We start from the raw sequence: 26,346 nt of genomic DNA on the forward strand, positions 1-26,346 counted from the left end.
GGGGCTGTTGCTGGACAACAAGGACTTTCAACTCCCTCCAAAGATTTTCTATGGGGTTGAGATCTGGAGACTGGCTAGGCCACTCCAGGACCTTGAAAAGTTTCTTACGAAGCCACTCCTTCGTTGCCCGGGCGGTGTGTTTGGGATCATTTTCATGCTGAAAGACCCAGCCACGTTTCATCTTCAATGCCCTTGCTGATGGAAGGAGGTTTTCACTCAAAATCTCACAATACATGGCCCCATTCATTCTTTTCTTTACACGGATTAGTCGTCCTGGTCCCGTTGCAGAAAAACAGCCCCAAAGCATGATGATTCCACCCCCATGCTTCACAGTAGGTATGGTATTCTTTGGATGCAACTCAGCATTCTTTGTCCTCCAAACACGACGAGTTGAGTTTTTACCAAAAATATCTATTTTGGTTTCATCTGACCATATGACATTCTCCCAATCTTCTTCTGGATCATCCAAATGCTCTCTAGCAAACTTCAGACGGGCCTGGACATGTCCTGGCTTAAGCAGGGGGACACGTCTGGCACTGCAGGATTTGAGTCCCTGATGGCGTAGTGTGTTACTGATGGTAGGCTTTGTTACTTTGGTCCCAGCTCTCTGCAGGTCATTCACTAGGTCCCCCCGTGTGGTTCTGGTATTTTTGCTCACCGTTCTTGTGATCATTTTGACCCCACGGGGTGAGATCTTGCGTGGAGCCCCAGATCGAGGGAGATTATCAGTGGTCTTGTATGTCTTCCATTTCCTAATAATTGCTCCCACAGTTGATGTCTTCAAACCAAGCTGCTTACCTATTGCAGATTCAGAGGACAGAGGAGCCTCTTAAAGAAGAAGTTACAGGTCAGTGAGAGCCAGAAATCTTGCTTGTTTGTAGGTGACCAAATACTTATTTTCCACCATTATTTGCAAATAAATTCATTAAAAATCCTACAATGTGATTTTCTGGATTTTTTTTCTCATTTTGTCTGTCATAGTTGAAGTGTACCTATGATGAAAATGACAGTCTTCTCTCATCTTTTTAAGTGGGAAAACTTGCACAATTGGTGGCTGACTAAATACTTTTTTGCCCCACTGTAGGTCAGATCAGCTTTTCAATAAATAACTTCAACCAAACCCCCTCACACCCGCAGAGGGGTGGAGGAGGGAACTGGTAGGGGTTAACACCTCACACCCTGTTGTAAATCAACAGTTAGCATCTCTCTCCAACGCTCACCAGAGGAATGTAACTTTGTTTCACATACTTTTCCCGACTAAATATTTCTAACATTGAACATGGTCAGAGGCGATCTAAAGAACACTAATGACATTTTGGTTGTTATTTTGTGATGTAAAAAAAAATATTATACAGGAAATACTATAATTTGGAAAGTGTCCATCCCATGCGTTGAGCATTAAACATGAAAAATTATGAAAGTGTTTTTGTTAAGAGTGGGACATGAATTTAGGAGCCATAAGAGATAATAGTTGTACATAACTTTGTACAAGTGACAAGTCAAGCCCCTGAGTGAGGTCAGAGAGCGTGTCAGCCTGACGGAACCGCCCCTCTCGAACAAACTGCATAAATGATGGGTAACGAAATTAACATATCAGACCAGAGAGACGTAGAGCTGCAGCTCATGTGGTGGTTTGAACTCTGAATCTCAACATGAGGTAGAGACGATCATGTCACCTCTCTGACAATCACTGGTATGGCTGATTAGCTGTCCTAAGTAAAGTATCTGGAAAAGTGAACTTAAGTGGGACTATTCTACTACTCTTTTTAAACCATCGTAGTACGCTACTCTCATCACCCCACTGGGAACAGTTGACATGACCGACTAGCATATCTTCAAAGAAGCATCTTCCAGAGCAAATGGAAGTACAATAAACTCTGTAGTTCTGTTCAGGACTACATGACAACTACAAAGAGGGCCAACCGTATGAGACTTGTCGGAACCATTTTGGACAATCAGAGCTTTACAAGCATGCCACGAAAAGGCCCAATCCCCTTTCCAATGTGTCCCGGTTCCAACAGATATGTCCTTTCACGTAAATAAATTAATGATTTCTTACTCCAAGTGCGCGGCGGTTCGTGTGCAAAGTACAGGAGTACTATAATTGAGAGTAGTTTCTAAATGTAACAACGTGAAGTGTCTCTCTCTGTTTACTAGTTAGCCAGTAAAGAAATAATTATTATTATATATTGTGTTGTACTAAATCATAAGTAAGGCTTGGGTTTTTGCAGATGCAAGGTGGTTCTGTTCTGAATTATGATATGATACGAGGTTATGATTTAATAAGTTGACTGTTTATGAATGTAATGGGTAACGACCTTTAGAGTTTAATTTGTGAGATGATAACTCTATAAAGAACCGCTCTCATGGTTCCCCAGATCCTAATGAGTTAATTGTTACATCATTCACTTAATCAGTAACAATAAAACATATTTAGGTTGATTAGATAAATAACAGTCTTCAGATTAATGAAAGTAAAGTCACAACACAATCAATAATATAATAGCAAAAAATTGCAAAAATAGCATCAAAAAAAACATTTCATTATTAAAAACTATAAGAATAGAAAGGTTCAGATCTTTAGTGAAACATCAAAACATAGTTGAAAAATGTATGGCAAATAGAAATCAAAACTGGAAGGTGTTCAGTGATAGATGGAAGGGGATATGGGTAGCTGAAGGACAAAAAAAGAAGATAACTGAAGTAAAATATAATTTGTCCATAACATAACTTAAGGGAACATTTTGACATTCGCCATATGGTTAGTGAGAAAGTCCATATTGCAAATGTACGGTCCCTTACCAGACGTCCGAAAACGTTTGTAAAATTCGCGGACGGCGTCGGGCCGTGCGGCAGGGCCGGATCTACCGGGAAGTCATGAAACGAACTCTCTCGGACATTCGGTTTCCGTTTGATAAAATAATAAACTTTTTAGTCATTTTTCCGCTGTCCCGATAAATCCCACAAGAGGGCGAATGCAATCATATTGCAAATGTACAAAACATTACGAATCACGACGTGGCCTTATCTCCAAAACGGAAAAGACTTTGAAGACGAAACTTGGTGAGCATAGGTTTGGCATAATGGGCAGTTGGCCCCGAACAAGATGGCGTCTAGGCCTCAACGGTTTTTGAGTTATGGCCATTTTTCTGTGATTAAAGGTCCAAAATGAAAATAGAGCAATAATTTTTCCGCTTCACGTCAAAGTCAAGGAGCCTCCGGTGTCAATAAAAAAAGAACCAGCCATTTATCTATCGTCATTTAAGAGATTAAGAGAAATCGTACAATGTCAAAAAACATTTTTTTTTAAACAGTTACAGATCCAGTTGCAGCGTGTTCATACAAATCTTTTTCTGTGATTTTCTGAAATAACACACACTCACTAAACACTCCGTAAATAAGTCAGTTCTTAACATAAAGACTTAAAACTCAAAATTCTATAATTGCCTACCCCAAGGAGGATATGTGTTCACTTTCAGCTTCCTGTGTAAACCGGAAGTGCCTTAAAATGGTGTCAAGGGTGCTGTTTCCAAGGGTTAAAAAGGTGAGATCTTTTCAAAACTTCATATGTGTGATTAGGCAACCCCCATGAACTGTAAGTCAGTCATTTCTCCCAACAGATGTCAAAGAAAAGCTCTCTCTCACACACACACACACACACACACACACACACACACACAGCAAGGATGGAGTGACAAAGTGCGGTGCTTAAAGACACACAGAGCCTGCAATGGCATTTCCATATTCTCTAGACCGTGCCGAGTTCAACGAGATGCCACGCTTGACCGTAGCTCGCTCTGAGTGCAGCGACTGTGAAAAAAAGTAGGCCCAAAATGAAGCCTGGCCCTAAATGTCATTTGCTTTTGGGTGACAGTGAGAGAACCGTTAGGGTGAGAAGCACAATTCAACCTTAGGTACGATCATGAGGCCCTCCCGATCTGTGCAAGCCTAACCTTGACCATGTGGCATTAACCAACCTACTCCCAAACATTATAAACCTGCATCAGGACATCATTAACCTATTCCCAAACATTATAAACCTGCATCAGGACATCAATAATCTCTCCCCATAGGAATACATTGCCTGCTCCTCTAAAGTCAACCTGAAGCCTATGTAGGTTACGAATGCCTGATGAACCTGTCTTCAATGACAGTCCATCAGGACACTATGAGGTCTACCTGTGTCGATTCTAAGCTTCCTTAAGCAACCGGAAGTGGTTAAAATCACCCTAAAGGTGTTTTTCCATACCCAACCAGCAGTTTGTGATAAATAGTGCCTTCAACCCGGTCAGTTCTTAACGTAAACACTTCAAACTCAGGATTCGGTAATGGCATACCCCAATGAGGATATGTGTTTACTTATAGCTTCCTGTACCAACCGGAAGTGCCATAATAGGTGTCACAGGGGCTGTTTCAAAGGGTTAAAAAAGTCAGATCTTTCCAAAACTTCATATGTGTCGATTAGGCAAACCCCATGAACTGTAAATCAGTCATCCTTCCCATAAAATTTCAAAGAAAAAGAAAAACTAAATCACACACACACACAGCTTGGAAGGAGGGACGTATTGGGGTGCGTAGAGACAGACAGTGCCTACAATAGTTAGCTTTGTTCGAGCTAAAAAAGAACCGTCGGACCTAGAGTTCTGAAACTTTAGAAACCTGTTCTAGACCTCAGGTCAATAGTGCGTGGTGAGTTACTTGGCTCTAGAAGGTTCTCGGACCAAGAAACAGCCTCGTAGATTTGAAAGGACTGCAATTCATTTTGACCATTACGAAAATGACATTTAGAAAAGTCTCAGAGACGCAAGACTAGGTGCATTGAAACCGGCTCGGCCCATAGAGACGGACCCCAATGTTTCTGTCCGATAGCTGATTCAAGTAGGGTCTTGCACGGGCACCAAATGACCTATCGAGCCGAAATTCGAATTTGGGGTCGCCTCACATAGGCCTACACATAATGTCTGAACTGGACCCGCAGCTGGAACGTAACTATGTCTTTTACGTTTTTATTATGTTTTAAACTGAAGGCACTGTGAATTATGGGCCTGCTCTAAATATGTGATAGTTGGCTTCTAAATGAGTTGGAAAAAGTGGGTTTGGTGTCATTTGGTATCAGTTTGGTGTCAGAATGACATCTAATTGACTGATGGACACTGACTTGCTAGTTGACTTTTGTACATTTGCAATATGTTTAAACGGAGAGGGACCATCACCAAAATGGCATTCTGAAATCAACCCTAACGAGCGATGGAGAGGAACCAGAATCACTGCCCAGCCATCCCGAGTTCATCGGGCCAGTCAATTTTGCATTTCTGCAGGATTTTTGAGCATGACAAATTCGTGATGGTACATGCCCATAGAAACATATTGTAAATGCACGTGCACTTGCAATATGATTCAACAGTGAAAAAACATCACCAAATGGACATGATGAAGTCAACACAACGAGAGACGGAAAGGAGCAACTATCACTGCCCGGCCATCCTGTGTTCATCAGGCCAGTCAATTTTGCATTTCTGCATGATTTTTGAGCATGGCAAATTCGTGATGGTACATGGCAAATGGACATAACATCCTGATTTGGCATTTTCAAATCTTCCATATTGCATTTGGATATTTCTTATGGCATTTGGCCCCAAAAAAGCGACTTTTGACTTCCTATGAAATCATATTGCAAATGGAGAAAACATATGCCTTATGCACAAGTTTAAAAAAAATAATGATAATAAAATATTACTAAAGTATGTTGTTCTTATACATGTGTAATTGACACAAAAATAGCAAGAATTTCGAAAAACGGTCCAGAAAGCACTTTAACCTGTTGCTTCTACTCGGGACGCTTGCGTCCCAACTAGAGCTCTGGAAATGCAAATGCGCTACGCTAAATGCTAATAGTATTAGTTAAAACTCAAAAGTTCATTAACATACACATGCAGGGTATCGAATTAAAGCTACACTCGTTGTGAATCCAGGCATCAGATTTTTAAAATGCTTTTCGGCGAAAGCATGAGAAGCTATTATCTGATAGCATGCAACACCCCAAAAGACCCACAGGGGACGTAAACAAAATAATTAGCATTTCGGCGTTACACAAACCGCACAATAAAATAGAAAACATTCATTACCTTTCACCATCTTCTTTGTTGGCACTCCTAGATGTCCCATAAACACTATTTGGGTCTTTATTTCGATTAAATCGGTCCATATAAAGCCTAGATATCGTTATATGTAGACTGTGTGATAAACGAAAAAAACATCGTTTCAAAACGTAACGTCATTTTTTTAAATTCAAAAAGTCGACGATAAACTTTCACAAAACACTTCGAAATACGTTTGTAATGCAACTTTAGGTATTAGTAAACGTTAATAAGCGATAAAATTCATCAGGAGGCAATGTAAAGATCATTAGCTGTCCGTCTGGAAAAATGTCCGGCTAGAAACTCAACGAAAATATCCGGTCCTAGACCGGAGGAGATACGGTGTCCTGTATGTGTTTGACCAAGAAAAAACTCGACAGGAAATGACAAGACTCTAGACACCGTGTGGAAGCTGTAGGTACTGCAACCTCAGTCAATTAATTGTGGTTCACCTTTATCAATTGGTTCAAGTAGCGCATGGATATATTTTCCCATTTTCAGTGATCAGTTTTTCCTGTGCTTTTCGATGTAAATGCCGTTCTGGTAAAGCCACAGCAGTGATTTAACCAGTTTTTTAAACGTCTGAGTGTTTTCTATCCACACAGACTAAGCAAATGCATATACTATATTCCTGGCATGAGTAGCAGGGCGCTGAAATGTTGCGCGATTTTTAACAGAATGTTCAAAAAAGTAGAGGGTCGACTTAAGAGGTTAGGGTTGCTAGGTTTTTGAATTTTTTTTCTCACTTTTTCAAAATGTTGCTTTTGGATGTTGACTTGTGTTTCGTTTGCAATGTGAAAAAACACAGTGGAGCGCACTCGCCACCTGTTGGATTTTTAAAGTGTTACACCTGGCATTTGCCATATGGCATTTGCAAATCAACTTTGAACGAAACGACGCCGAATTGAGTGGTATTGGACACCGTGTATATGGTTTGTCCAGTGCCAATGACTTCCCATTCATTTTTGTCCATTTCAGGGCGGTGTTCCCTTACATATACAGTGCATTCTGAAAGTATTCATAAACCTTGCATTTTTCCACAATTTGTTACATTACAGCTTTATTCTAAAATTGATTAAATTGTTGTTTTTTTACCTCATCTAGCTACACGGCAGGGTAGCCTAGTGGTTAGAGCGTTGGACTAGTAACCGGAAGGTTGCGAGTTCAAACCCCCGAGCTGACAAGGTACAAATCTGTCGTTCTGCCCCTGAACAGGCAGTTAACCCACTGTTCCCAGGCCGTCATTGAAAATAAGAATAACTGACTTGCCTGGTTAAATAAAGGTCAAATGAAATAAAATAAACACACAATACCCCATAATGACAATGGAAAAAAAATATTTTTTGTGAAAATGTATTAAAAACAGAAATATCAAAGAAACATTTACATACTAAGTATTCAGACCAATCCTTTATTCGGTAGTTTGTTGAAGCACCTTTGGCAGCGATTACAGCTTTGAGTCTTCTTGGCTATGTTCTGTCAGATTGGATGGGGAGCGTTGCTGCACAGGTATTTTAAGGACTCTCCAGAGATGATTGATCGGGTTCAAGTCCGGGCTCTGGCTGGGCCACTCAAGGACATTGAGAGACTTGTCCCAAAGCCACTCCTTCGTTGTCTTGGCTGTATGCTTTGGGTCGTTGTCCTGTTGGAAGGTGAACCTTTGCTCTGAACCTTTCAGGGTCCAGTCTGAGGTCCTGTGCACTCTGGAGCAGGTTTTTTATCAAGGATCACTCTATACTTTGCTCCGTTCATCTTTGCCTGGATCCTGACTAGTCTCTCAGTCACTGTTGCTGAAAAACATCCATACAGCATGATGCTGCCACCACCTTGCTTCACCGTAGGGATGGTGCCAGGTTTCCTCCAGATGTGATGCTTGGCTTTCAGGTCAAAGAGTTCAATCTTGTTTTCATCAGACCAGAGAATCTTGTTTCTCGTGGTCTGAGAGTCCTTTAGGTGCCTTTTTGGCAAACGAAGCGGGCTGTCGTGACTTTTACTGAGGAGTGGCTTCCGTCTGGCCACACTACCATAAAGGCCTGATTGGCGGAGTGCTGCAGAGATGGTTGTTCTTCTGGAAGGTTATCCCATCTCCACAGAGGAACTTTAGAGCTTTGTCAGTGTGACCATCACGTTCTTGGTCACCTTCCAGACCAAGGCCAAAATGCAAAGCTGTCATCAAGGCAAAGTGTTTCTATTTGAAGAATCTCAAATATAAAATGTATTTTGATTTGTTTAACAATTTGTATTCTACAATGTAGAAAATAGTACAAATAATGAAAAACCCTTGAATGAGTAGGTGTGTCCAAACCTTTGACTGTTACTGTATATATAAATAATATATCATAGTTGGTACTGTTTGAATGAGTAATTTGATGACATTTTGTACAATTTAAATACTCTAGAGTTTTATGTTGTGAGTGTTAATTGTTTTTTGATAGTGAGTGTCTTTACACGATGGGAGACAAAATTGGTGTTATTCCTATTGACATGAATGTGGTGTCATATTTAAACTAAGTTGACTTGTAATTGTAATTTCTTTTTTGTTCTTGAGCTATGTCTGTTTATTTGAAATTTGTGAGAAAATGTGCTTAATCTTGAAAATTCTCAGTAATCTACAGCAGCATTCTAGAATTCTATTGGGGTCCAAAGGGTTAAATCAGTAGAGTCTCTCTAGAAAACAACTTTTTTCCAAATTCAGTACATGTTTCAGGTCAACAGGTGCTTTTTGTATGACATGCAGTCTGTAGATCGGCTATAGCTGGTTCACAGAGGAGTCAGTACATCACAGTGTCATCAGCATAAAAGAAACAATAGCATTTATATACAATGTGAATAGTCACACGACCTGCTAATACATTACTCTGATTGCAGTAGGATTGGGAAACTGAATATAATTTTCAGTGTACTGAATGTGTGCTTGTCTCACCTTTTTCCAACCTCTATCATGTATCCTGGAACAGTCTTCCAGTGAATCTTGGCCTTCAGAGTGGGTCTGGACCCAGGCAGATGTGCAATGGCAGTTTTCATTGACATCTCATATGACTGACACTCAGCTCCCCATTTTAGGTGCATCTAACATGAAAAGGAAAACACTTATGAAGCCATCACATTGAATAACATGTCATGTTTCTCCAATCCCTATTGAGAGATATCTCTTCCCACCTTGTATCTACACTATTTAGAAAAAAATGTTTGAAAAGGGTTCTGCCCCTCTCCTGATACGAGAACACTTTTTGGATCCAGGTAGAACTGTTTTGGGTTCCATGTAGAACCTTCTGTGGAAATATTTCTACATGGAAACCAAAAGAGTTCTACCAGGAACCAAAAAATGGTTCTTCAAAGGGTTCTCATATGGGGACAGCCGAAGAACATTTTTAGGTTCTAGTTAGTACCTTCTTTTCTTAGTGTACTGCCTATTACCTTCAGGGTTGGGGGGGGGGTAAACAGATTACATGTAATCAGTAACATGTAAGGGATTACAAAAATTGGTGACTGTGATCTGTTACGTTACCAGAAAAATTTTGTAATCAGATTACAGACACTTTTGAAAAACTAGATTACTTCGAGGATTACTTTTAAATTCAGAAACGATGTTTGCAAAAACACATTTGGCACCTCTCTGTTTTTTAAATGACATTCAAATCAGCATTGAAAAAATAAATGCTCAAATGTAAGTTTGTTCCACCTGAGTGTCTGACCACAAGCCAGAGACCACTATGATGACACACCAAATGTGTTGGATGTGGGAATGGATCGCGGGAAAAGAGCAGGAATAGGCTTATATAGTCTACAGTCCAAGATATGTCTCCAATGGTGTGACTACTGCCGGCATACAAAGATTATCCAACTTGAACAAACACTTGGAGGTAAGGATAACAACAGTGTTGTAGTCTATGGCGAAACGGATATCAATTATTATTGATATCTACATAGCGCATTGATGTGAATCACACTGCTGCTCTCTCATTTAGTTATTTGTGCATTATGGATTGTGGTTGTTGTGGATGGCTGTTCACAAATGGAAATATACATTTGAACCAAAAATAAGTTGAATTCAAGAAATTTAAGTTGCACAACAATCACTGTTTTTGAACCAGTGGACAGCCAGTGAAATATGCGCTCTTGCAACAGCTGCATAGTGCGGATCCCAGCCTATAGAATAAAGGTGGGCATTTTATTGCTCAATCTAATTCATGCTGATAAGAAAAGAAAATACAAAGGCCTAATGGACACATGCTCAAATTTGCACACTTTTGATAGACTTAAAGGGGCAATATGTATTTGCTACATCCATTTTTGGACTAATAAATCCATTGATTCTTGACAAATAAAACTTGAAAATGCCTCTTGAGTTTAGTTTAACTGTCACACTCCATAAGAAACCAAAATATAAGCTTGTTTTCTCTATTGTAAATGTAAACAAACAAGGTATATATACAGTGGGGATATAACTCCCTCCCACTGTATATATTTTTATTTCACCTTTTTTTAAGCGTTACACATGGAATAAAACATGCAGTCAATAACACAATAGAAAAAAAGTATATAAACAGTGTGTGCAAATGAGGTAAGATAAGGGAGGTGCAGCAATAAATAGGCCATAGCTTTGAAATAATTAATTTAGCAATTAAACACTGGAGTGATAGATGTGCAGAAGATGAATGAGCATGCAAAGGAGCAAAAAAAAAACAGTATGGGGATGAGGGTAGTTGGATGGGCTATTTACAGATGGGCTATGTACAGAAGCAGTGATCTGTGAGCTGCTCTGACAGCTGGTGCTTAACGCTAGCTGGGTGCTGCTATGGTGACCAGTGAGCTGAGATAAGATGGGGTTTTACCTAGCAAAGACTTATAGATGACCTGGAGCCAGTGGGTTTGGCGATGAATATGAAGTGAAGGCCAGCCAACGAGAGCATAGAGGTTGCAGTGCTGGGTAGTGTATGGGGCTTTGGTGACAAAAACGGATGGCACTGTGATAGACTGCATCCAATTTGCTGAGTAGAGTGTTGGAGGCTATTTTGTATATGACATCGCCGAAGTCAAGGATAGGTAGGATAGTCAGTTTTACGAGGGTATGTTTGGCAGCATGAGTGAAGGTGTCTTTGTTTTGCGAAATAGGAAGCTGATTCTAGATTTAATTTTGGATTGGAGATGCTTAATGTGAGTCTGGAAGGAGAGTTTACACTAACCAGACACGTAGGCATTTGTAGATGTCCACATATGCTAACTCAGAACCGACCAGAGTAGTGATGCAGGACGGGTGGGCAGGTGCTGGTAGCGATCGGCTGAAAAGCATGCATTTAGTTTTAACTGCATATAAGAGCAGTTGGAGGCCACGGAAGGAAAGTTGTATGGCATTGAAGCTCATCTGGAGGTTAGTTAACACAGTGTCCAAAGAAGGGCCAGAAGTACACAGAATGGTATCGTCTGTGTAGAGGTGAGATCATAGAATCACCAGCAGCAAGAAATACATTATTGATGTATACAGAGAAAAGAGTCGGCCCGAGAATGGAACCCTGTGGCACCCCCATAGAGAATGCCAGAGGTCCGGCCTCTGAGAAGTAGTTGGTGAACCAGGCAAGGCAGTCATTTGAGAAACCAAGATGCCGATAAGGATGTGGTGATTGACAGAGTCGAAAGCCTTGGCCAGGTCGATGAAGACAATTGCACAGTACTGTCTTTTATCGATGGGGATTGTGATATCGTTTAGGACCTGGAGCGTGGCTGAGGTGCACCCATGACCAGCTCGATAGTAAGATTACATAGCGGAGAATGTATGGTTGGATTCGAAATGGTCGGTGATCTATTTGTTACCTTGGCTTTTGAAGACCTTAGAAAGGCAGGGTAGGATAGATACAGGTTGGTAGCAGTTTGGGTCTAGAGTGGGTCGAGAGTGTCTCCCGCTTTCTTATCTTTGGGGATCTCAGACGATACGAAAGAGAGGTTGAACAGGCTAGTAATAGGGGTTGCAATTTTTTGGCTGATCATTTTTAGAAAGAGAGGGTCCAGATTTTCTAGCCCTGCTGATTTGTAAGAGTTATCAGAACATCAGCTATCTGGATTTGGGTGAAGGAGAAATAGGGGAAGGCTTGGGCAAGTTGCTGTGGGGTGTGCAGGGCAGTTGACAAGGGTAGGGGTAGCCAGGTGGAAAGCATGGCCAGCCGTAGAAAAATGCTTCTTGAAATTTCTGTTTGAAAAAGCTATTCTTTGCTTTCCTAACTTCCTGTTTATATTGGTTCCTGACCTCCCTCAAAAGTTGCGGGGGCTATTCGATGCTAATGCAGTATGCCACAGGATGTTTTTGTTCTGGTCAAAGGCAATCAGGTCTGGAGTGAACCACGGGCTATATCTGTTTCTGGTTAAAAAAAAATTGAATGAACCGTACTTATTTAAGATTGTGAGGAAAGCACTTTTAAAGAATAACCAGGCTTCTTCTACTGACAGAATAAGGTCAATATCCTTCTAGGATACCCGGGCCAGGTCTATTAGAAAGGCGTGCTCGCTAAAGTGTTTCAGGGAGCGTTTGACAGCGATGAGGGGTGGTTGTTTGCATGCAGACACATTGGTTGAAGACAGCAGAGGTGAATTTGGAGGGTTGGTTGGTTAGGATGATATCTATGAAGGTGCCTGTGTTTACGGATTTGGGGTTGTAACTGGTAGGTTCATTGATAATTTGTGTGAGATTGAGAGCATCATGCTTAGATTGTATGATGGCCGGGGTGTTAAGCATGTCCCAGTTTAGGTCACCTAACAGCACAAGCTCTGAAGATAGATGGAGGGCAATCAATTCACATATGGTGACCAGGGCACAGTTGGGGGCAGAAGGTGGTCTATAGCAAGCGGCAACGGTGAGAGACTTGTTTCTGGAAAGGTGGATTTTGACCTGGATAGTAAGACAGAGCTCTGCAGGCTATCTCTGCAGTAGATTGCAACACCGCGGGATGGAAATTTCAAGGTTTTTGGTGGACTTCCTAAGCCAGAATTCAGACACGACTAGGACATCGGGGTTGGCAGAGTGTGCTACAGCAGTGAATAAAACAATCTTAGGGTGGAGGCTTCTAATATTAACATGCATGAAACCAAGACTTTTTACGGTTACAGAAGTCAACAAATGAGATCGCCTGGGGAATGGGAGTGGAGATAGGGACTGGATTAACCTCTACATCACCAGAGGATCAGAGGAGGAGTAGGATAAGGGTACGGCTGAAGGCTATAAGAACTGATCGTCTAGTACATTTGGAACAGAGAGTAAAAGGAGCAGGTTTCTGGGTGCGGTAGAATAGATTCAATGCATAATTTACAGACAAAGGTATGGTAGGTATTGTCTCTAGAGACATCAATTTAACCAGGTGTGGTCACCGCATGTGTGGAAGGTGGGACAAGAAGGTTAGCTGAGGCATATTGAGCAGGGCTGGAGGCTCTACAGTGAAATAAGACAATGATCACTAACCAAAACAGCAATGGACAAGGCATTTTGACATTAGGGAGAGGCATGCATAGCCAAGTGATCATGGGGTCCAGTGAGTAGCTGGGCGGGCTGGAGACACAGCTATTCAGACAGCTAGCGGGCCGGGGCAAGCAGGCTAGCAGATGGGCCTGCTAGTGTGGTTCCATTGTGATGGATCAGCAGGGGTCGGTGTAGTAGAAGGGTCCAGGCCAATTGGCAAAATAGGTATAGTAGCCCACATAAGTAGCTGATGGACCTCTTCAGCTAACAGTCTGGTATGCTCTAGACAGCTAGCAGGCCGTGGCTAGAAGATGGAAAATTCAGGGACGTCGTCACGGAGGAGCCTGTTGAAAAATCCCCTCAGGCGGATTACGTCGGTAGTTAAGTCGTGATGGATTGGCGCATCGGCAATAAATTGGGGTCCAGGCCAAATGGCAAAAATAGGTATTGTAGCCCAAGGAGTGGCTGATGGAATTCTTCAGCTCGCCGGGAGATGGGCCTAGCATAGGCTAGCTCCAGGCTAATTGGTGCTTGCTTCGGGACAGAGACGTTTTCCCGGAGAAGCCAATCAGATAGCAGCTAGCTAGCTGCAATTATCCAGGTTAAGCGGTTCAGAGCTTGCGGTAGGAATCCGGGGATATGGAGAAAAAGAGTTCCGATAAGCTCTGGGTTGAATCTCACTGTGCAGACTGGCAGGAGTTGTCCGGGCTAAAGGTTAGCTGATGACTGCTAGCAGTCGCTAGCTGACTACTAGCTAGGAGCTGGCTAGCTTTTGTGTGGGGTTCTGGTTCTCAATTAAAGAAAATAGCAGATCCATACCACTGTGGGTGAGGCGGGTTGCAGGAGAGTATGTTGAAGTTGGGATTAAGAAAAATATAAAAAATATATGCGAAGAAAAAATATTTAAATATACGTATACTGTATATGTATACACATGGGACACGACAAGACGAAGAAAAAAGACGCCTGACTGGTACGCCATCTTGGATTCTGTATAGACTCATAAGATGCTAAAAACAATAATTGTGATATCATGGATGGTCAGCCCTTGCATCCATAGCTCTGTCTATTAATCTGAGAGTGGTTACATTTCTCAAGGACCCTCCCTCAACTTTTTACCAAAACAGAGGCGGGGACACTGTTTTGTTATTGCTTCATCTGTGGATTTGTCCTTTAAACAGCTGCATATTATCAAGATATCAAAGGTTCACCAACAAAAAGGTAAATAATAGGCCTTTTGCAAATGCAGCACATTGCATTAATTATTCACATGTAAATAGCACTTTTCAGTAGCGCACAAAGCCTACAATTCCATGAGCGCAGCATTTATTTTTCAACTCGACTCAATGAGCCCAATCAGTCCTCCATGACCACAAAATAATTAACAACAGAGTAGGGATGGCAAATAAGTTTTGGGGTGATGCTCAGGTAAAACCTTTCCAGAAACAAGTCTCTCACCGTTATCTCACTCACTCACTCTCACTGGTCATCCCCAAAGCCAACACTTACTTTGGCAGCCTTTCCTTCCAGTTCTCTGCTGCCAATGACTGGAACGAATTGCAAAAATCAGTGAAGCTGGAGTCTTATATCCCCCTCTCTAAATTTAAGCATCGGCTGTCAGAGCAGCTTACCGATCACTGTACCTGTACACAGCCAATCTGTAAATAGCACACCCAACTACCTCATCCCCATATTGTTATTTATCCTCTTGCTCTTTTGCACCCCAGTATCTCTGCTTGCACATCATCATCTGCACATCGATCACTCCAGTGTAAATGCTAAATTGTAATTATTTCGCCTCTATGGCCTATTTATTACCTTTATCTTCCTACTCTTCTACATTTGCACACACTGTACATATATTTTTCTATTGTGTTATTGACTGTACGTTTGTTTTTATGTAACTCTGTGTTGTTGTTTTTGTCGCACTGCTTTGCTTTATCTTGGCCAGGTTGCCTTTGCAAATGAGAACTTGTTCTCAACTGGCTTACCTGGTTAAATAAATGTGAAATAAAGAAATATGAACAATTTGGCTAATCTATACTTCCATATTTCCAAGTCGTATACTTGAAGATCATGGAGTATATCATTTATTGGACTGACTGGAATTGTGATAGACTTTAGTTTTCCATGTAAAGATATAATTTCATCGTATTATTATATGTAGTAGAAAGCGATGGGTTTGAAGAAGCCTACATAACCAACCCATAAAGTAATATTGAACATCCATATATGGCCAGCTATGTAAACTTTAACATTGATTAGTCCTGCAATAGATGTTGTTCAATTGGTAACATACATGTTTGTCTTCTTCTAATGCCTCTTAATGGGAAAGTAATCTCAAATTAACTCAATATAATCAGATTACGTTACCGAGTTTGGCTAATCCAAAAGTTAAATTACTGATTACAATTTTGGACTGTTAACTATTAACAGACTACATTTAGAAGGTAACCTACACAACCCTGATTACCTTTAGCTTCTCCTGCCGGACCTTATCCACATTTGCATCTGTGCACAACTTCCAGTTGGCCTCCTCCCCAATCTGAGACACGATCAACTGGGTGTTGTCCATCTGGGCAGCAGGGGTGTAGAAAGCAGCTGCTTCATAACCCTCTGGCTTTGTGTTGCCACTCATGGCCAGAACCTTGATGGTGAACACTGGTTCAGAATTGGCATTCCAAGCCTGAGGAGGAGTACAAGAAGGCACAAAGGTCCTTATACTGCCATCACTGTTTTGTAAACACAACTAGGTTTCAGAGTGAAATACATAATACTTTCGTCATGTCTGAAATAATGCAGACAGTGATTACACTGTCTTTGAATATTGATTGATATGAATATACCCCCCTTAAAACAACAACCACAACAAAAAGTTACAGTAGTCAGTGGTGCACTTCAGCCATAGCCCTACCTCAGAAGCAGAAGCTTCTTTGGCTTTGAAGCTTGCTTGATGAGACGTTCTGCTGCTTTCGGAACTAGAGGAGTGATGGAAACTCTTGGTTGCGTACTGCAAACACAAAAATAGAGTAGAAATGGTCACATACTGTATGAACTTAGCAATGCATGTGTGCAGATCATGACAGTACAACCATGACCAAGTACCTTGGAAACCTTCTGCAGGGTGTCAAGCAGGTGGCGGACACTAACTGGGTACTTGGTTGGGCTGGCGTTCATCTCAATGTGAATCTTGTCAACAGGTTTGTTGGACTGGACTGATAATGAAAGAGAGGAATTTTGATTTTAATAGCCACACTTATGAAATCTAATGAGGCTTGTTTTAGTTTAATGGAATTCCATTTCCCATTCAAATGTTGGTGCTTTATTGTGAAAGAATGAAAGGCGAAGATAGATTAGAGGAATGTATATAATAGGTCCAGTTAAGTAAGGTGTAAGCAAGGACTGAACCCTGCCACAGGGCTGATGTACAGTCTGGGGTCGGCAGCACAAACGGTGGACCAGTTCCTGGCACATCCAATAAGGCTCAATAAATGACGGTCCAAAACAATGTACAAGAAATAGCCTATTACGTCATACTTTATACTTGTATATGCTGTTACCTGGTTGAATTGTACATGCAAAGTTGGTGTATCCCAAGAAGTAGTAAAGGGGGTATTCATCAATGTAGTGTGATCTCATTGCCTCAAACTCAACACAGAAAACTGCCCCATAGATGTCAGCCTCTGCACACACCTTTACTTGTGGATGGTAAATGTCCAATTTTACAATCTATTTGGAAAAACAGAAAGCATATTAGGAGGGCACACATATCTCTCTTACTTTGCGTGTAATAATCTTTGCCTTGGAGAGTGATTGTACCTTTTGTCCAGAGGTCAAATAGCTTTGCTTAGGTGGCTCTATATCCTTATTAGCCTCAACAGAGTCAGGCATCATTGGGGTCATTTTAGCACGTGATGGCTCCTCAATATTCCTTGAGACCGCATATACGTCAAACCTGTTGTAACAAAAAGGAAACTAGCATCTGTTAAGTTACTATCCAATGCGACACTTAAAATATTGTTTTTGACAGGTCTAATGAAATGTGAGAAACATACTTGACTGAGAAAAGTTTAGTCTCCTTTTTGCAAGCAGGGAGGTCCATTTCAAATGTTTTTTGTTTGACATTCATTTTCATGCTGAATTCCCATGGCATGGCAACTACTGTTTTACTCTTCAGTTCCGCACCACACTGGAAAATGTCAGTGTTTATCCCATGGAAGACAAATTGGTCCTTTGAGAAACTGCAGCAAAATTACATATAGAACACAATCAGTTATATTAGCATTGAACAATAATTGAGCCATGAAAACACTCTGTAAAATGAAGCCATTGATATGGGAGGGTTCCTCGTAGTATTGTTCTTCTCATAATATGATGCAACATATTGAATAAATACTTGCCGAGGCCTGGAGGGGTCCAGCTGTGTAAGCCGCTGCCCTCAGTGCCTCCAGATCACACTTACTTGGTAGTGCTGCAAGCAACCCATTGCTCTAGCACTACCTCTCTTTCTCACTATCCTTTACAAGAAACATACAAATATGCAAGGAGTTTGACTGCCCCAGCTACCAAAACATAAATACATATATTACCCAGCAAATCCATCTGTCACTAGTGAAACATCTGAGGTTAACAGTTGTCCCAGGCGATCAGTCAGTGGTGGGCTGATTTCAGCCTTAGCTACATAAGAGAAAATGTTTTATTGATTGTGTATATATATATTTATTAAAATATTAAAAGTATTCTGCTTTGTAATTCAAATGCCCTTGGTATTCAATGTTTACCATTGACGGTAATGGTTGTTACTGTGTTATAATATTTGCTGATTTCCAGTGGGAGACCAAGGGAGGTGGCTTGGATGTAACGGGTCTCAAACATAAGGAATGGCTTGGTCCAGTGCCATGACATCCCCTTCTGAAGATGTTCAATCATTCTCCAGACTGGGCTCTCTTTGCCTGCAGATGGACTGACGCTCTGCATGGAGATACCGTGGCAGAAGAGCACAGTGTGTAACAGCTTATTGAGACCACAGGAAATGTGTATCATGAGGTTTTGTTAATGCCCAGTGTGGATAGAGAGGGACATGATGTTATACTGAGTAACATGCAATACTTGATTGACTAGAAATCTCACCTTGATAACACTCTGAATTAAGTCATTGTTCAATTCCGCGAAGAAGAACTCTTGACCAAAGATTCGTGTATAGGCAGACAAAAAAGGCTTATCCCCGGGCAATTTCTTCCAATCTTGCAGCTGAAAGAAGATGATTCAATAGAACAAAGTTGAGTTTGAAGGGATGGTACAGTACATTTGAGGGCACTTTCTTAGTGCCCGCAACTGTGCAGTATGCGTTTTGAAAAGTCATGAACTCACCACTTTGAATATGGCCTCGAAGTCAGTGTAGCTGAGATGGCCGTTAAAAACTTGAATGTTCTGTCTAAACAGTTCCTTAATTCCGTCAGCACGGAAGCCAAGCTTTATGACACAAACAATAGTCAAATAATGTTTTACTTCAGCATGAAACAGAACAAGTACAAAACAATTAATATGAACATTACCGATTACCTCCACAAGTTGTAATATTTTGCCAATGAAATGGAATTTCCCTTTAGTCATTATTTCTGTTGGGATGTAGCTTGCAGCATTTTTCAGCATGAAGATCTCAGTGGCTGTACCAATCAAGAAGTCGTCTGGATATTCAAGAGATATGTGGTCAGTCAATGTTTTTGCGAAGAAAACAGTTTCCTCAGCCTTTCATATACTGTATGTTCTCAAAGTAAACCTATGCCGCTTACAGGTGTTTTGAACTTACCATTAAACCAATCTAGGTGCATAGCTTTGCTGTAGTGGTAACTGACACGACCAAATTTAGGGGCCAGGATTTTCACAGCGACATTGCAGGCTGTTGAGCTTTAACAAAGATAACAAAACAGCCACAGTTTAAATGCAAAATCAGAAGAATTGACACAACAAATGTCACTCTGCCCTGACAGAAACACTCACAGGAAGTGGTTGTCCGGAGTGCTTGATTTGGCAATGCTCCAAATGAGAGAGTAAGAAAAGCTAGCCACATGCATGTCAGCCTCTTCCAATAGGAATGCAGTCACTGTAGACACCAAAGCCAAAGGTGGCTTAGTTTCAAACAGAATCATACATGCCAGCATACGGATCTCAGTGGGAAGGTGCCTCTGCACAAACAGGCTCACTGTGATGTCCTGGACCTGAAAACACATACGTAAGACATACAGTAGCTAAAGTCATATTATCAAAGAGATTAGACTGGGACTAATACAAAATCCGACTGTATGTCAACTGGTCATCATTTCGTCTGATATAAATCAATTTAGTGAATCAATAGATACATTGCATATTTTTCAATGAGGTCTTTAATTAATTTTCAATTGGAGAATTTACTTGATATCCTAATGTGAGAGGGTCGAAATGTTATTGACACCAATTGAACTCTGACACCAGAACCACAATATCTATGACCGACTTCCTAAATATTATCACCTTTTTAATTTTTTGGTTTGTATTCTGGAATTCAGATTTCAGTTGTGAATGTGTACACAATGAAATAAACCAAACTACTGCTACTACTAGTACTGCTACTACTACTAACGCTGTGGGGGTCTCTGACTGCCAGGTGTCTCAGAGACTGCACGGCTGCACTTAGCACACGGGCTGGGAGGGTCACAGGAGCGGCAGACACTCCGGGGAGGAAGCGCCTGATGGTCTTAATGCTGGAGGGGTGGCCTGCATTCCCAATGGCCTTCAGGGCTAGCACCATGTCCAATTCATTGTTTCTCCTCAGGCCATCGATCGCCAGGTCCAACAGGGGCTGTTTGAGACGGACGTGTCACATCTTGAATTCTGTAATCTGCAGTGATTTGCAGCTAATATCTATTCAGAAAGAGTCTGAACAACAGCAAAACTACACAAGATTAACGTAGCAGTAGTCATAACATTCACAATACCATCTTCTGCCATATAACCAGAATAAACTGGAACATAGATTATGCATTTGGTTTCTTTACCAGTAAGTAATGCAATGGTAATTGAGCCAATTACCTGAACAACTGCGACCGGGCAAGACGGACTATACTCATAGGTACAGTACCTGTAGACCAGTGATCCATAGGACAACACCACAGTGTTCCACAGCATTGGGTGGGACTTACTGAAGGGCATGGACAGAAACTCCTACAGAGGGACGATTGATTATGAATCACTCTGAACACATCACATCGACCACATGATTTTGTCATCTAGTGTAAAAAAAAAAGTTAAATGGCCCATAAGCCCATGTAGGGACAATGTACTCTTTGTCTTTCTACTGTATAACAATAATACCTCCTGTAATGTAGTGAACATTATGCCAAAATCCAGTCTGTGTATCAGTACGGTGGGATTCCAGTTCCATGTTTTACAGTAGCCAGACAGTGGGAGTGATATGCCATGTGTACTATGTAATACCAGCATACTTCTGAGTAAAGTTCAACTAAAGTATACGAACGCCCCAAACGCAGTTCTTATAAACATATGCAATTTAAATAACTGTATGTTACACCTCCAACCAAGACAATCACCTTGGCCATCTCCATCAAGTCAGTCTCTGCTGCTAAATGATTAAATGCGATCAGAAGTGTTTGTCCAGCCTCGTTGGCTGATACATCACCGGCTTTGAATCTGTTCTTCAGGAATTTGAGGACTCTTGCATCTGCAACTTCAACAATCGTGTCCAAAAGCCACCGTCTGACAAGAGAGATGGATGACAATAAAAAAAGACTTTGTAGCAAACATAGGCAATCCTTTGATATATTACACTTAACATAGAAATGTTTACCATGGAAACCATAGAATGTTTAAATTAATATAAAAATATGCCTATATATACACACACTACCGTTCAAAAGTTTGAGGCCACTTAGAAATGTCCTAGTTTGAAAAACACGTTATTTTGTCCATTAAAATAACATAAAATTGATCAGAAATACAGTGTAAACATTGATAATGTTGTAAATGACTATTGTAGCTGGGAACGGTAGATTTTTAATGGAATATCTACATAGGCATACAGAGGCCCATTATCATTTTAGAAGGCTAGTTGATCATTAGAGAACCCGTTTGCTATTATGTTAGCATAGCTAAAAACTGTTGTTCCGATTAAAGAAGCAATTAAACTGGTCTTATTTAGACTAGTTGAGCATCTGGAGCATCAGCATTTGTGGGTTTGATTACAGGCTCAAAATGGCCATTAACAAAGACCTTTCTTCTGAAACCTGTCAGGCTATTGCATGCGAGAAATTGCCAAGAAATTGAAGATCTCATACAACGCTGTGTACCTCCCCCTTCACAGAACAAAGCAAACTGTCTCTAACTAGAACAGAAAGAGCAGTGGGAGACCCCGGTGCACAACTGAGCGGGAGGACAAGTATATTACGGTGTCTAGTTTGAGAAACAGAGACCTCACAAGTCCTCAACTGGCAGTGTCATTAAATAGTACCCACAAAACACCAGTCTCAACGTCAACAGTGAAGAGGCAGAGTTGCAAAGAAAAAGCCATATCTCAGACTGGCCAATAAAAATAAAATATTAAGATAGGCAAAAGAACAAAGACACTGGCCATAGGACCTCTGCCTAGAAGGCCAGCATCCCAGAGTTCCAGCTACAATAGTCATTTACAACATTAACAATGTCTACACTGTAATTCTGATCAATTTGATGTAATTTTAATGGACAAAAAACAAGGACATTTCTACGTGACCCCAATCTTTTGAACGATAGTATACATACAGTAAAACATATACATTTGATTATAAATTAAATAAACATGAATATGCACCTGTGTTCATCATTCCCTGAGAGCTGTTTCCACAGAACCTCGTGGTTTTCTAGCGATGTCACACGCAGGAGTTGGAAAAGAACAACAACATCCTCACTTGTTGCACTGTCCGTCTGGTAGATGTTCGCTTGGGCCAAACGTTTGATCATGTCTGCAATCTGTGAAGAACAATGTGGTTGCATTTGTTTGTGGCATATCACACGTTAGCAGTAAATAATCATGATCCATAAACATCTTCATGACAGGTTAAGGAAAAAAACATTTTTAGAGCAAGTTTTGAGTATTATTGATACCCTGTTCTTTACCTTGTGCACTGGATCATCCAACTTCTTCATCAAAATGGGGATTTGGGCCAACACTTTCACAAACTTGTAAACTAGATTCCCTCGGCTAATCATGGGACCAACAGCAGGGGTCACCACTGTGTCAGTTACACTGAGCAGCACAAGCTCTTTCCTAAAGGAGAGTCAACAAGAATAGCACCTAACACATACAAACTTTGGCATCCTGGTGAGTATGCCTCACTATAGCCCCAAGACTGAGAACCTCTCAGTGAACCTCTTCGCTGCACTTCATCTAAGGCTGCGTTTACAGGGAGCCAAATTCTTATCTTTTTTTCACAAATTTTTTCTTTTGACCAATTAGATCAGCTGTTTTGATAATAATCGGGCAAGAAATCTGAATTGGGCTGCGTAATCGCAGCCCTATAACTCATGTTTGGACATCTCCTCCAGGACATTCCTTCACATAATTTAGTGTTAGGCTGTGTTTTCACTACGGAAGCCCAATTGTTATTGTTTGCTCAATTATTGGCAAAAGATCTTATTGGTCAAAAAAACAATTAGTGGATTTCATCAATTATCAGAGTTGGGCTGCCTGTGTAAATGCATCCTTAGTGTGTACATGGTAAATAAACCACATTCACCTATTATTCTGTATGTTGGTGTTTAGTCATTACGCCTCTAACCGTGGCATCTCTTTCAAGTCCTCCAACTATAAGGTGGTTCTCATTTTCAGACACACAATTTTATATAGTGAAATTAAAGAAAACAATGAGATTTGTCATACGTGGCTTGCAGTTTGGAGGTCCCCCCTTTCACGTTGAATGGGGAGAAATGCTGGCGCTCCAATGCATGAGCCTTCTTGATCAGGCCTCCGTCAACTGTTGGTTTCACTGTGTAGACATATCTCACTGTTGAAATGACGGAGTCACCTCTCTAGATGACGTAAAAGAATACACAAATTATTGAAAGTGAGTGACTGTTAAAGTATACTATTTACCTCAATGGTCTCTGTAGCATTGGCACTGTATACTGGTTTAACTAGAATTGTGCATGTTCACATATAGGTCTATGGATTGGAAAGACAAACCTCTTTGGAAAGTTTGTTGTCGACAGCAAGTGCCATTCCTCTGCAAATGGCTGCCTTTTTTTTGCAGTTATTAATGTCAACAATTTGGGTGACTGACAATTGTTGGGAGTTGGCATCCTCCTCATTGGCATACGTACTCTGGCACAATCCATGGATCCCGAGCTGATAACAAATACATAGAATAAACCTCACATTAACAGTGCTCTCTGCAATTTCTTTACAGATGAAAATGCAATATAACGTAGGCATTGTTTATGTAAAACCTGTTTTAGTTACCTCCTCAAGCTCATACACTCTTTGGGTGGTCTTGACTGTGACTTGGAAGAACCCAAGTATGCCTCTCACAATATTGACGATGGTGTCAGATATTTCAGCAGAGGTGCGAATGTCACCAACCCGTCCCTTGGCGTACTCGAACATGAAGGGTTTGCTGAGCTCGGCAGCAATCCGTTTGGTAAGCTTTGGTGAGGCTTCAAATGCATTCTTCCCTGGGATGCCATTGAACTCTTCGAAGTTCAAGTTTGAAACCTTAAAACAAGAAAATATCATTGGATCACCAGGTAGAATGAATTGCTTATTTACGATTAAAAAACGTTTTTCAAAGGAGTTTGTTTAAATTCCCAGGATATTGACACATTTTATGTTCATCAAAAGAAACGTAGATCCTTAAAATAACTCATGCAGTATATTTCTCTTCTGAAAAATTAGGTAAAGGTCTATGAAGTACATTGCATTGGTAATTTTAATTGAATGCATACCCGGAGAAGGAATGTATGTGCAGACACACCAATGATCTTGACTTTGCACACAAGTCTCACACCAGACTCTGCAAGGTTTGGCATGCCACGCCCAATATTCACCATTCCCTCATATCTGTACTCATAGGTTTTCTTAGGGTTCAAGCCAGGCTCTACAATACATCATTGATATATGATTATTCATGAAAACATGCTCATTTGAATGTAGGGTTAGTTTTAAATGATACATCAAATCACTTGATAAAGAACTCACCATAACTGATATGGGCACATGCTGAAATGAAAAAATGAAAAAATAATCATAAATTGTCATAAGTAGCTAATTAAAAATAATTTCCATATATTTGTTTCTCTGCACACTTACCGGCCAAGGCCACAAGGTGACAAAGAAGGAACCCCCACATGGTGAAATCCAGGAGTAGGATCCTGCAGCTCAACGTTTCCTTTTATATGTAATGCTGTGTTCTCAATGACTAAACGAGTACATGACCCAGTGTCTGCACAGCACATCTTTGGCATCAATGAGGCGCATAAAGTAACAAGGGGGCAAAGGTATGTCAGACGAGTGTAACCAGTGACGTTGACAGTGGTCAGTATGACATGGAAAATGAGGACATTTCAGGAAAAATAAACAGTGATCTAAAATGGACACTAATAATCAGTGCTTTGTGAAACTCACATATTGTATATTACAAATAATTGTTTAAAATTCAACATCTTTGACCTTATTTGAATGCACAAAGTGTGCTGCTTGCACAAATAATATAATCACAGGATGTACACAACATTAGGAACACCTGTGCTTTACATGATATAGACTAAACAGGTGAAAGCTATGATCCCTTATTGATATTAATTCCACTTCAATCAGTGTAATGAAGGGGAGGAGACAGGTTAAAGAAGGCTTTTTAAGCCTTGATAAAATTGAGACATGGATTGTGCTTGTGTGCAATTCAGAGGGTGGATGGGTACAACTAAATATTTAAGTGCATTTGAACAGGGTATGCTAGTAGATGCCAGGTGCAGCGTTTTTTTTCACGCTCAACAGTTTCTTCTTTGTATCAAGAATGGTCCACCATCCAAAGGACATCCAGACAATTTCAGGCCTGTTGTCGAAAACGGATCATTGATGAAAGAGGATAAAGGACTGACACAAATTTTGCAAAGCAACAGACGGGCTACAGTTACTCAACTGACAGTCAAAATCAAATCAAACTCTATTTGTCACAAGCACCAAATACAACAAGTGTAGACCTTACATGCTTACTCACAAGCCCTTAACCAACAGTGAAGTTCAAGAAGATATTTACCAAATAAACTAAAGTAAAAAATAAATAAAAAGTAACTAAATTAAATGACAATAATGAGGATATAAACAAGGTGGTACCGGTACCGAGTCAATGGGCGGGGGTACAGGTTAGTCGAGGTAATTTATACATGTAGGTGGGGGTGAAGTGACTATGCGTAGATAATAAACATAGAGTAGCAGCAGTGTACAAAACAAATGGAGGGGGGTCAATGTAAATAGTCCAGTGGCCATTTGTTTAATTGTTCAGCAGTCTTATGGCTTGGGGTTAGAAGCTGTTAAGGAGCCTTTTGGTCCAAGACTTGGCGCTCTGGTACCACTTGCTGTGTGGTAGCAGAGCCGTACGCACTACCCTCTGTAACGCCTTATGGTCAGATGCCGAGCAGTTGCCATACCAGGCAGTGATGCAACCGGTCAGGATGCTCTCGATGTTGCAGCTGTAGAAGGTTTTGAGGATCTGGGAACCTATGTCAAATCTTTTCAGTCTC

At 40.8% G+C, this 26,346-nt stretch overlaps 1 protein-coding gene across 1 annotated transcript in view; it reads right to left on the bottom strand.

The window, feature by feature from the left end:
* Nucleotides 1–25,016, bottom strand: part of vtg3 (vitellogenin 3, phosvitinless) — a 42,422-nt gene extending 17,406 nt beyond the window's left edge. The window contains exons 1-25 of the mRNA XM_029678845.2: nucleotides 24,917–25,016; nucleotides 24,806–24,826; nucleotides 24,553–24,704; nucleotides 24,071–24,322; nucleotides 23,795–23,956; nucleotides 23,492–23,640; nucleotides 22,729–22,879; nucleotides 22,424–22,581; nucleotides 21,168–21,333; nucleotides 20,650–20,781; nucleotides 20,201–20,419; nucleotides 19,582–19,799; nucleotides 19,391–19,488; nucleotides 19,144–19,268; nucleotides 18,952–19,053; nucleotides 18,712–18,831; nucleotides 18,363–18,552; nucleotides 18,171–18,258; nucleotides 17,637–17,822; nucleotides 17,401–17,536; nucleotides 17,142–17,310; nucleotides 16,687–16,796; nucleotides 16,496–16,591; nucleotides 16,055–16,267; nucleotides 9,061–9,206 (exon numbers count right to left, since the gene is read on the bottom strand). Coding sequence (XP_029534705.1) covers nucleotides 9,061–9,206; nucleotides 16,055–16,267; nucleotides 16,496–16,591; nucleotides 16,687–16,796; nucleotides 17,142–17,310; nucleotides 17,401–17,536; nucleotides 17,637–17,822; nucleotides 18,171–18,258; nucleotides 18,363–18,552; nucleotides 18,712–18,831; nucleotides 18,952–19,053; nucleotides 19,144–19,268; nucleotides 19,391–19,488; nucleotides 19,582–19,799; nucleotides 20,201–20,419; nucleotides 20,650–20,781; nucleotides 21,168–21,333; nucleotides 22,424–22,581; nucleotides 22,729–22,879; nucleotides 23,492–23,640; nucleotides 23,795–23,956; nucleotides 24,071–24,322; nucleotides 24,553–24,704; nucleotides 24,806–24,826; nucleotides 24,917–24,956 — 3,599 coding nt within the window. The 5' untranslated portion in view covers nucleotides 24,957–25,016. The remainder of the gene's footprint in view (nucleotides 1–9,060; nucleotides 9,207–16,054; nucleotides 16,268–16,495; nucleotides 16,592–16,686; nucleotides 16,797–17,141; nucleotides 17,311–17,400; nucleotides 17,537–17,636; nucleotides 17,823–18,170; nucleotides 18,259–18,362; nucleotides 18,553–18,711; nucleotides 18,832–18,951; nucleotides 19,054–19,143; nucleotides 19,269–19,390; nucleotides 19,489–19,581; nucleotides 19,800–20,200; nucleotides 20,420–20,649; nucleotides 20,782–21,167; nucleotides 21,334–22,423; nucleotides 22,582–22,728; nucleotides 22,880–23,491; nucleotides 23,641–23,794; nucleotides 23,957–24,070; nucleotides 24,323–24,552; nucleotides 24,705–24,805; nucleotides 24,827–24,916) is intronic.
* Nucleotides 25,017–26,346: the final 1,330 nt, after the last annotated feature.

This window comes from Oncorhynchus nerka, linkage group LG13 (genome assembly GCF_034236695.1).
Source record: "Oncorhynchus nerka isolate Pitt River linkage group LG13, Oner_Uvic_2.0, whole genome shotgun sequence".
Lineage (NCBI taxonomy): Eukaryota > Metazoa > Chordata > Actinopteri > Salmoniformes > Salmonidae > Oncorhynchus > Oncorhynchus nerka.